This window comes from Temnothorax americanus, unplaced genomic scaffold, assembly GCF_048541705.1.
Source record: "Temnothorax americanus isolate GAGA-0224 unplaced genomic scaffold, ASM4854170v1 Scaffold62, whole genome shotgun sequence".
NCBI classification, from domain to species: domain Eukaryota; kingdom Metazoa; phylum Arthropoda; class Insecta; order Hymenoptera; family Formicidae; genus Temnothorax; species Temnothorax americanus.
The window spans coordinates 562941-575599 of record NW_027509769.1 but is presented as its reverse complement, the minus strand read 5'-3'; the positions used below and the strand labels follow the sequence as shown (position 1 = coordinate 575599).

Genomic DNA, 12659 nt, shown 5'->3' with positions numbered 1-12659 from the left:
TTTGCGCCCGGCTATACACGCCGCTCTAGATAAGGGGGATACGCGTGTGCTGGTAGCTACGTGTTCGGGATGAGAGAAGAGTATGCCACACGACCCAAGAAATACCTTCCGCCGCCTTACTCTTCCTCGAGGTTGGCGTGCGCTGAGTCTGTTCACGAAATTCTGCGGGTACGCAAGTTGCCGCAAGGAGCTTTCTTCACCACTAAGTTGAAAACTTATGCTGACTCCGGACTGAACGGTCATGCCGGTCGGAGGGCAAGAGAGCTCTAGACGATACTTTGACGCATATTTTATTTAGCGCACCGAGATACAGTTTATGAAAGAAAGTACGGATAATACGGGTCAGACAGAGTCGTAATGGGCATTTCACTGAATCCGAAGGAGCAGCAATTAACATGTCATTTACACTGTCAGCCAATTTCTCTTTTAGAAGATAATTTTTTCCTCTTTCCTATTCTCTTCGCGTTAAAGTTTCTATTAATAACATCGATAATAAGATATCAGTTAAGAAATCAAAATGACTGAAATAAAATGAAAATGACGATAGAGAACGGTAATTACCAGATAAGATTCTTAGTTTTTATAATTTATTCTTCATATAATATATATATTTGTGTAATATTTTTAATATTTGAAGTAATTTATATCATATTCAGAATATACAGTTATTAATTAATAACTAACATAAAACTCGATAATAACTTGTGGTGTTTATGGCACATTATTTTTAATATTTTCTACATCTTTAATAAAATGTATTCAATTGTTAAGCTGTAGAATAAAGTTCTTTATATATATAAATCAACAAGAAACTTTGATCTATGTTTTTATTTTATATACATTTCATTAAGAAATTATTATTTTATATGCTATTTTGCTCAGTGATTTGCCTCTGCTTTTTTAATATTTTTAAAACGAGAATGTTATTCTTTTACAATATCGTTCTACATTTATCTCTGTCACGTTCTAATTTTATGTCCGTTTGCTAAATGGATTTCTGTAAATCTGTTTATATAAATTATAATTAAACAGACGATAAAAGAAGCGTTTTTAATTATAATATTAACAGATATTATCCATGCATATGTTTTCTTTTATAAACTATATTTTTACGCGTTAAATAAAATATGGATTTTTTTATTAAGTCAAAATTTGCGGACGCGAAAATGAAGTTTCTAATGTACTAAGTCGATACTTTGTAAATTCTATGACTACGGAATTGTAGGGAGATTGTGAGAGGCCTTTATAGAAACTTGCCCCTTAGCCTGAAGCAAACTATGCTCCGTTGCGGATAAGGGCACATTACTTTGATTCATCTATTATTTAATGGGGGCGCAAAAAGTTAGAAAAAAGAAAGGGAAGAAAGAGCGGTAAGTTTAGGACAGGGCATAACCATTTTCGTTTCTTTACGATGGCTCCGCTTAATTTGCTCCGCGATTGCCACTTCTACGCTTCCGCGAATGAAGACAGCTCCGAGATCCAATTTTACCTAGTTTTTCAACCTGTCGGTACGTCGGAGTTAGTACCTTTTATTCCTGCAGATCTTATCTTTCCCCTTTTCACTGTACCGTTTTCCCGATCCCGTTGCACCTCTTCACCTTCTTGGCCATCCTCCACTCTCGGTCTTCGCGTTACTTCTGTTCGCAACTTTGCACCTCTCTCTTCTCCAACCTAGGAGGAAGATCCAGGCAGTGTATAAAAAGAAAAGGATTAACATGGTTGGAGTGTAAAATTAAATTTATTCCTCTGCAGATTTCCGTGATATCCTTAACCTCTCGAGATTCGTATATATCTTTGTAGCCATTGCGAATATCCGCGCGACTTTGACGTATTTTCCAATATATAACTGAAGAAGATATTAATTAAATTTAAAAGCTGAATACGAGGTGCAATTAGCGGAACTCCAATAAGGCGCGCGGTATTATCGAAGATTATTTTGAGTTTATAATTGTAAGCAAAAGCATCATTAAAATAAGAGGAATTGCTTTATTCTTTTACGAGTAGTTTGGACGTTAACTATGAAAGATGAATACGGTTGTAGTTTTTAAGTTTTGTTCCCCATCTTTATTAATTAATTAATTAATTTGAATTTTAACGGAGTAGATATGTTCTGATTTAATATGCGAGCGATACGCGCGAGTTGAGTATTTTGCCTCTCCGACCTTTGCCTTTTTAATCCTTTGTTGAATTTTATCTCAGTTGTTACGGTCCCGCCGCTTGAATTAGTTAAAGAGCCTATCGGAAAAGTGGCGACAGACCGGAACGAACCAACTTGGGTAAAACACTCCTTTGGGTGTATAAAGCTGTATTAGGCGTCGTATCTTACTTCATCGTGCAACTTCCTAGTGTCGCTTGGAGACTTGCGATCCTTCGGGGATTTACATGCGGTCGAGAACCATTGAGCGGGACAAAGTGAATAATCAATGTGCACAAAATTATGTTATGTGTACCATGACTTTCATTATCCGCGGAGAATCAGCGTTCTGCAAGTGGGGAAATATTACTGTCATCCGTGGAAATATTACTGTCATACGCATTTTGAACAATGAAGTTAATCCAACTGAAAGCGCTCTTGGAATAGTTGGAAGAGGGAAGTTAATACTTATCACATAAAATAATATCGCTGGATAAAAAAAGACGTAATCTGCTTTCACTTTTCATGGTCTTATATTTCAATTTATTTAATTCGATAATCAAAACAATGGAGAACTATTAATTATATCTAGATGGAAAAATTATTAAACAAACACACAATCTCTTCTGCAAATAAAATATTATATTTCCAGAGAGTCTGATAATTATTTTATATCCATATTGCACTTGTGAATATGTTACAATTAATTAATATAAATTTTGCGATAGCAGATTTTCTCTCGATTGACTTATATACATATTTAGACTTCTCTTCTACATATATCAATTAGAAGTATTATACATAGAAATATAAGAGAAATAACAAGATTATTAACAATAAGTTCAATGTAACACATACGATTTTACAAAGACCGATAAACAACAATATTTTATAGAAGAGCTACGAATGAAATACAATGCGAAGAAAGTAACAATAATTTGGTGGAGGTGCCTCGATTTTTCAACCGGGTTCATTATTCTTTCTTGCGACTTTCCTCCCTTTTTTTTAGCGTTCCTTCTGGTATTCCGGTTTCTTGATAAATAGTTCCTGGCAGTTTGACCTTTCGATGTGAATTCACGAGAAAAGACAAATCGATTCCGTTCCCCAGTGACCCGATCGTCTGTAACAAATATTACATCGTTCGATAACCGTCTACAGCGTTTTTCCGTTTCTTCCGTTTTTTGAACGTAATAAAGAGCTGTGCAATATTAACTGTCTCGAATCCTGTGTTTTTTAAGTCGGTCAGAACGATCGACCGATCGTTGCTCAGACTTTGCGCGATATGGAACGACGATGTCACTTTGTATATAAAATTTTTCAGCATGCTCGCAACTTTTTTCACTCACTTTGCATACAATGTAATCCTATGGTTGTATTACATTGCCACGTAAAGCGCAGGTTACGTTTCACGGAGCTTACGTGGCGGAACGTAAAGTAAATACCGCAGACTTGAATAGTCTGAACTGCGTAAGCCGCGCGTAGCATACCGCTAGCTAGCACGTATGTATCTACGTCGCTGTGTCGCTATCACGATGAAAGGCTGAAGCTCCGAAAAGCTGTCTCCTGATTGCGCGTAACCGCGCCCGGCGCCAAGATTGGTCCATTAATCTTACCACGGACGCACGCGATTTCGCAGTTTCATGAAGAGGTTATGTCCTATATACATAAATGCCGCTCAAAGTATCGGGCGCCATAGTACAGAAAATGCAGTTGTGCAATTGCATAATAGTGGCGGTTGTGCCAGTATCGAATGAGAAAAAAGAGCGCGCGCGCAAGAAAAAGAGAGAGAGAGAGAGAAAGAGAGAGAGAAGAAAAAAGCAACGGCAGAATGGCTCGTATGCGAACTCCAACAATGAAACCTTCCTTAACAGTACACCGTTAGCGAAGCTCGCGAATGGAACAACAGTCGTGGTCAATGGATGGAATTCAGTTATCCAAGTTTGAATGTAACAAAAAAATTGAAAACCCACTAGAATCACAAAGAAAAGAATTTTAACAAAAGTATCATAAAGTATAAAAGAATACTGTTGATATTTCTGTGATTTTTCTCGCGCAGTTAATATTGAATTAGGAAAGATTTCATATGCGATGTATTATGAACGTATTCCAGATATATTATGTATAAAAATTATAAAAATAAATAGTATTTTAGTGGCTTAAGGCACATATAAATTCGACGGTAAACGCTTGCAAAATATCTATGTCGTAAATAAATTCCCGTAAATTCTCTAATAGATTTATTTCAAAATTAAACGCGTTTATCGTGAAGTTATCTCGTGGAAATTATAAATTTTTTGCGCAAAGTTAAAGTTAAATGAAACAAAGCATTTTCGACAGATTTATGTTTGCTATTAATTTATTGCAACGCGCCGCGCAATTATTCGCAGTGCGTAATTGTAATTTCAAATTTTCACTTGTGCGCGAAAGACACAAAACATGCGTATATATTGGCTCTTACAAATTTACATTTCCCTCGTGTAATCTACTACTCTCGTGCTCATAATGCAAGTAATTTTACTCTCTGTCATCTGCGAATGTAATTATCCTCAAGTTGCTCCGTAGCTCGCATTTATGAGACGCACGAAGTTATATAACTATTGGGGAAACACCGTCACTGAACATCGTTAAACTCTCGACAAACGGTTGTCATAATCTCCAAGTTTAGATAGTTTCGTCACCTCGAATTCGCTGGAAAATATCATAACGTTATCACGCGTTACCATCCACAAAATTTGCAACGATTCGTACGCACTGACCTACATATTGCAAATATTGTGTATATATATATATATATATATATATATATATATATACAACGTAGCGTATTTTATATATATTTTTTTAAATTAAGATAAACTATTTAATTCCGAACAAAATATATAAATTTTGCTAATGGCTCCGAATATTCTAAAGAAATGGATAAAAATTGAATAAAAAAACAACAATTTTTTACAGAGAAATTTTTATCGCATCTATTTTTTATGCTGACATCAGTTTTACAAGTGTAAGATGCAAAAGACTATATAAACAAAAACATTTTGACAAAACATCCATATATCTTTTCCAGTATAAAACGCTTTTAAAAAGTATAGCGAAAACAGAACTTTTAATGGAAGAGCTTATATCTTTGTTCAGAGAGATTTATCTTCCAAAAAAAAAAAAAAAGAATTATGAGAAGCTTTATCGTCATACGATACGTTAAAAATTACAGTTGGTGTAAAAGTTAACAAATATAATAATTGTTGGCTAAATATATTCATTTTATAGATAAGTTTAAAACTTTGCTCTGATTCGACCACAGATTATGATGCACTTGCGTGTTATGATTTGCTTTTATTATCGATTAGATTTAATGGCCATATGGCGAACCAGAGAATGTCAGATTTATTTTTTAACCGTATAAAAAAGAACCGGAGAGAAGCATTTTAACACAACGCGCTGTAATTTTACACTAGTCAGGGCTGGGCTCGAGAGTCTCCACCATAGTCATTCGAAATCCTATTTTCGCATAGTGTAGCGAGCGATTGTAGAAGGACGATCAAATGAATGACGAGGCCGTATCGAGTTTCGTAACTTTTAACCCTCCGATCAATAAATTTTGCGCTGTATTATAAATTTTTTTGCAAGATTACTTCGACTAGCAGTCAAATCGAATCATTAAGGTCCTTTTATTGACCATGACAAATCTCTATTTCTATAAATTTTCAATCAATATTACTAATGTAATTTTTAAAATTAAATTTCCTTACATTCATGATTCATCGTGCACGTGAATTCGAGAATTCTTTCCTATAGATAAAACTCCTTTAATGTGATAATAGATTAATGCACTCTTATGATCATCCGCATTTTGATGCGATAAGGGAAGATAAATTTCTCATAAGTCACATAAGTTGTGCTTTCAAAGTGACGCGCGTCACTTGTGAACGGCTTAAACCATGTTCCTGGCGACGTATGCCCGTGTTCATCGCATGTCACGTGTCACCTCGATGCACCATCTCGCATATAAATCTATGAAACTGTTTCAAAATGACATATTGCGGACAAAATATCGCTAATATGTGTTGTTTCATCTCTGCAGCGTGGCAATTCACAGTGGTACTATGAGAAGTACTATCAATTTTTTTTATGGAAAATCGATGGATATTAAATTACATTCTCGGGTGTTAAAATTAACGTTACGTTTAACAATAAGTGCAGATTTTTTGAACTTATATCTTCTACTTTCACACATACGTTTGTATAACGAAATGACGCACGAATAGAGTGTTTTATATTATAAATTATGATATTTTGTCTGTATTGTTTTTTTAGAATATAAAAGAAGATTCAACCGTATTTTTCAATTTTACAAACAAATATTCTGGAACAGATACGGGTTGAATGCGGTGCTGTTAGCGTATATAGAGTAGGTATTCTCTGTACCAGAGTATTCGTCCGTTAATCGAGTTCACGAGTAATATCAGAGTACTCGAAAATCACGGATTCGATTTAATGGATTTCGATTAAACTGATATTCGCGAACGTTTTTGATCTAATCGGATTTTCGATATGTTTCACGTTGGCACGCTCTACGATCTCTGATATTGTTTCACCGTTGATATATCGTTGTTATGACAACCTCGTGCAAACAATCGGGGCTTTCAGAAATTAATTTACTTTGGTTGATATCTGAAAAATAAATTAAATCCAATATTTTCCAAAGTAACCGAATAGCAACAGCATAAGTCTCAAGAGATTCGGGATGAGAAGAAATAAATGAAGAAATAAAATTCTTTATCAACTGCTATCTTAAATTTTTGCGATAGTCAATCTTTGAATTCTCTATAACGTCTCTTGCACTCTTTTGTGTTACAGGACGACAAGCGAGGAATCTATTACTGGGACAAACATCGGGTCATCATCACGGTACGCGGGATGCATCATTATCGGACAGTTACAATAATAGTGAGTGACCATACGTTGACGAGCGCAATCCAACTGGAAATCACTAGCGAAAGCCGCTAGATCCCGTGGGATGTTGTGGGAATGCACTCGATGTCGAAAATCGGACTCGCGTGGCTGCGCGTTGCGAGTGTCAACCGGGACCAAGCATTATCGTCCTTGTTGTTTGCGTTAAAGGCCAAAATAAACTAGGAAACACCAGCGCTTTCGCGTTACGTTAACGATTGCTGCACGTGTACGGGACGCACACGTGTGTGTCGACAGATATTGTACGTGGAGTCGCGGGCACCTCGTGAAATGGGCCATTTCGCGCCTCGGCATATCCGCTTGCTTGTAAAATAACTGTCCCTCTCCTCCCTGCCACGCGATTCAATTCTTTCCCGCACCACCGACCTCAAGCTCTTTTCGATATTATACCGCGACGTTAAACCGACGGTGGGCTTATCGCCGTATCGGGTGAGCAGATTGTTTTATATGTATAATCTTTATTGAAAATAATCCTTTTTCCCCGTATAGCATATACGCGCGCGAATGCTGTCACCTATAGCAATGTATTTTTATGCCGCCCGTTTTTTGTGTCACATATCGATCATTTACGAAACGGTGAGCGCTAATAAGTTATTTTTTGTCAAATCGCACGATGGCTGCATAATGCAAGCAACAAGCTATATATGTTATTCAATGGACAGCGCACGTCAAACGTTTGGTAAAATAAAAAAGCGATGTAGTCGTTTCAATTTTACGAGTTTCGTCATTGCACATTAAAGAGTGACATATGCATAATCATTTAGAGCGAAGCAATTTTCTGTCATTGTACATATAAAACGTGACCGATTTACGCTCTTATAGAACCAGAGAAGGAATTTTAGCTGCTTATATTGCGATCTAACATGATGTAATCCAAATGCAGTATAATAGCTGCAATATTAATACCTGCCACTATTCGAATCCATTTTGGCTATTTTGCGCTTTAGAATTTACTGAGATTTTTTTCGCGTTTGCTTTTTAAACAAAAAAATAAATAAATAACATATTTTTGAAAAGAGGTCGATTGCCATCGATAATAATTATACGTTTGTGAAAATGCAATCCGTTTCAGTATTGAACTTCTGCTATTGAACTTATAAGGCTTCTGTTACAATTATTGTATCTTTTATTGGTAATTACAAAAATGGGAGAGCATGATCTTATTTTGCAAATACAATTTGAATATCGAATGAATGGCGAGAATATCTATATGTAAAGGTTATTAAATATTAGATTTTTATTTCTCGCTTTATCTGGCATGATTATTTAATTTTCTAATATTTAATATTGTGGCTACACAGTATGTCATTTCTACGTATTTTTCATGTCTTACGTTGAAAACTTATATGATTATCTCGTTAAACATAAATTCTCAATGCACATATTTTTACGATTAATACTGACAAATGTTAAAAGTATTGATTCTCGCAAATCAAAAGTAATTTTTTCTGTTCTCGCTCGGTATAGCTTAAATGACCATTTGCATGTGTCTCACCGCTCGATATCAGAGAAGCACCCGGGTAGGGGTGGTTCCGCGAACAGTCAAATCTCAACGTCAGATAAAAATATATATCAGCCGCGTCACAAAAGTCGGATGAAATCTCGCCCAGCTCCACCACATCTCTCACTCATCTATCCCTTCCCCGCCCTCCCATTTTGCCCGCTATCACCCGCTATCGCCCTCCTCGATTCTCCACATTCTCGCCTTCCTCGTCACAGGATTCTAGCCTGGTTTTTTGTTCGCGAAAATCCGCGATGGAACCTCCATGCGGAGAGAAGTTTCGGTATGCAGTAGCTTTCTAAGTGCCCCTTCCCCGGCCTTTCCGTCGCCATCCTACCGTCTCTTCTATTTGCCCGTTCCGCGCCGCGCCGATCGATATCACCGACACCCGTGATTTCAAAGCCGACTGCCGGCTGTCGGCTGTCGGCTTTTGTATAAGCGGGATGGAAGGTAGCAGAAACGCGCGGCAAGACGCAACGTCGCCACGTCGGTGTTCCATGGAACACGCGCGAATCATTCGTCACAATGGTGACGTGCTGCCGCTCGACTTGCACCTCCCTTGCTGTCCCCGCAATTTCTCCCGTTCCGAGGGAGAGAAGTCTATCGCTACGCTCGTACGCGCTCGTTCGACGTTTCCTTCCTTCCTTCCTTCCTTCCTGCCTTCCTTCCTTCCTTCCTTTCTTCCCCTCTCCTCCTTCCTTCTCCCTTTCCCGTCCGATTTCCCGCTCCACCTGTTTCCCCAACGAAGAGAATTCCCCCTTCGCCCAAAACGCGATCTCACCGTCGTCGTGCGCACCGAGACTCGAGACTAATCGGTAACATGGGCACTCGGGAAATCTTACGATCTGACCAATTCCCCGGGAAAACGAACGACAACTCTTACGCTCCGGGCGGAATTGACGTTTTTTCGCGACGTTAATTTACGACGTTAATTTGCGATGTTTCGCTTACATAGATTTCTCGCGAGATTTTTAATATTATAGATGTTCTTTGCGTTGCATCGGCGGTAAAAACACAGAGAGCAGTGCATCGGTATATGACGGTAATGTATGCACATCCATGCACGAGCAGAATCTGCGAGCATAAGATCGCGAACGTAGATTCTTCATATATTTTGTTTAGATTCTAATTCGCGCGCGCGCACGTTTCTTTCGACATAACGTTATGATTGATTACTAGAATTTTATTAAATTTTATTTCAACATTTTGTTATGACGTGAATGATAATGAGGACAGAGAGACACTGAGATAATTTCGTGTAGTTGCCATTATCGGATTCATACCGAGGTGAAGCGAATTCACTTTACGGCGCATGACCTAAAAAAGTTTTAATCATATCGCATTAATAACGTAAACTAATCATGCGCCAGTTAGACTGTTAATTAACTGTCTCCACTGTCGGACGGATGATGAATAATTTAATGTTTACGGTTCGTTTGCACCCTAATCAACCGAGTTGGCCTGCGTTAAGCGGGCAATGTGGGAAGTTGGGGTTGTTTAGATAAACCAAGGAGATGGCATTATTTGGAGAGAAGTTTACTCGTCGTAAGACAATCAGATTCGTAACTAGACCTTGCGCCGTGAATAAGAGCTGAATAAGATCCGGCTGTAATTTGCGGAAATGAACCGATTGTCATCTCGCTGATGTGCATGCGCGAATGACACGATATAAACCGGCGAATAAACAAAGCTAACATTGCAGATACAATTTCTATCAACCAGCAATGTATAATTATTAACAATATTGATAAAGTATAAATGTGTAAATGTTTATAGAGACTAAATTTTAATTATTATTTTTATTCTTATAATTTTTTATTATTAAAATTAAGCCTAATATTTTTATAAGGTTAAATGAGATCAATTATAATATTAATGGAATACTTGATCTTTAAAATTGAATCTTATCTCAAACATTTTTTTTGGTTTGATATCAAACAGAGCCATGCAGGCGATCTGTTTCAAGTCGATCACGTTGGGTGAATACAGATTATCAAAATTATATCGCAATAATGCAAATGAGAGTTCGTATTAACGTGACTATATATATACATATAAATACAATAATCTTCATCTTAATCTATATCACGGTCGCGTAATAATAACATACATTTGTATTACGTATATGAATGCGCGCGACACAAAATTTTAATAGCTCTAAAACCTCGCAAACCGGGCACACCGTATTGCAAATAATATTTGTTCTCGTTAAGAGACAAAATCAAAGGCGATAAGGGAATATAAGGGACGGAGTTTAGACCGAGAATAAGAAGATCGTGCTTGAATCTTAAACTAACCGGCACGACTATACCGGCACATTTCGGAGACGAAGTGCTCAGGCGCGGGCATGAATATGAATGAGTCCGCGGGGTGATATTCTGAAGTGCGAAATAAAATAATTTCCTTCGTCGTAGCTCTCACGGCTTCGCGTTGCCGCGGAATATGCACGAGGCAGGCACACGGCGTCATTGGGAGATGCGCTGGAGGCGAGAAAGAAGAGCATGGGAATAAAGTACGACGAGTGATGAACGTAGAGGAGAGACGCGAGAGATCCGCGAGCTCGTTTCTTTATCGCCGTGGCGAACGACGTTTCTCTCGCGTTTCTACGGCGCGATATTCCGTCTGTCGAAATTTCCGACGGTGGTCTGGAAGCGAGGGGGATATATATATACGCGGAAACGAGACGCGGGAGAGAGGAGGGAATACGCTACGAGTGGTGAATAGTTAGTAAACGTTAAGTAACCGGCGCTGTATCGACCTGCCAAGTGTGTGCGTATCGGATTTCGACGACGACGGTGGTGATGGCGGCGCGGCGGCGCGGCGGCGCGGTGCGGCGCGGCAGCAGCAACCCCGAGGCACAATTCAACAAGATATTACATTTAAACGGGACTTTATTTACTCAGCCGACTGCGTTACTCCTGCGCCGCGGTGCGCGCTCCCATCCCCTTCTCATCTTTTCTCTTACCTATACTTACACGCGTTTCCGTACCAGACGACACTTCCTGCGGCTATTATCTAGCGTGTCGCCCGTTCCCGTCTCGTTCCCCCGCAGTTATTCCGCCTACAAATCGCTACCAGATGGGGAAAATTGAATTAGTCAGGGCTACACTTGTAATTATAGCCTGGCCGCCCATCTCGACCGCTCTACCCACGGTCGTACCACTGGGTCTTGCTATCTCGCTTCTACTACTTCCGTCCGACTTACCGCGCGTACGGGACCGCCGCGCCGGTAATAGCAGTAATTTTTCCGACGTTAATTTCATGCAAAACTTTCCAGCTTCGGTCGTCGTCTAGATCGCGAATGGTCGTTTTTTCATTCTTTCTCTCCCTCTCTTTTTCTCTCTTTTTTTTTATTTTTTTATTCTTTGAGCGCAAAGTGAATCTGTACGCGCGCCAACCGGAGGTGGCAGAATCGGGGCGGGAATATCAGATATATTGGCCAAGTATATTTTTCGCCGGAGTCACCCCTTCCACAACGCCTCCGAGGGGTGGGTTTCACGTATATATGTCACACGGCACCCTTAGTGGTTCCCAGCCATGCCTCTGGAGTGCTTTTAAAAATAATGAAGATCACTTTCTCTGCCCTGTTATTTTCTTTTTATCCGACCTCCCTGCTTCGTCGAGCTTTTCTTTATTGCCTGATTTATCGCTTGACGTTGCAGTGTTAATATATTTTCCGTGGGATTAAATCCTGAAATATGACGACTTCGAAACCGAGACTGCTTACAGTTTTGCAAGAATGTAAATTTTGCGAAAAAAATGACTAATAGCATGCCGTTGAAACGAAGATATCTGCAAAACTTTCTTACGCGATAAATAGAGATGAGATAAAAAATCCCTTAATTTTTATAGAATTTTTTAACATTTCAACGCGAATTTCTCTCTCTTCACCCCACTTTCCTTCATTAGGTTTCATGCTAAGAGATATGATGGCAAAATTTAATAACGTTGTTTTTCTTCTTATGTACACCAGTCTTTTTATCTTCTCTTTGTTTACACAATTTCCATCCTCTCTTTTGAAACGTTGTAATTACAGCCGGTACTTTAGCTTAC

At 38.6% G+C, this 12659-nt stretch overlaps 1 protein-coding gene across 7 annotated transcripts in view; it reads left to right on the top strand.

Moving 5' to 3' along the window:
* The window catches only part of LOC143905472 (neurotrimin), a 175226-nt gene that overhangs the window by 128987 nt on the left and 33580 nt on the right, over positions 1-12659 (top strand). For 5 of the 7 annotated variants that reach the window (XM_077420910.1, XM_077420911.1, XM_077420914.1 and 2 more), the window contains exon 2: positions 6992-7081. In XM_077420910.1, the coding sequence (XP_077277036.1) occupies positions 6992-7081 (90 nt within the window). The remainder of the gene's footprint in view (positions 1-6991; positions 7082-12659) is intronic. The other 2 variants (XM_077420913.1, XM_077420912.1) reach the window with 1 other exon arrangement.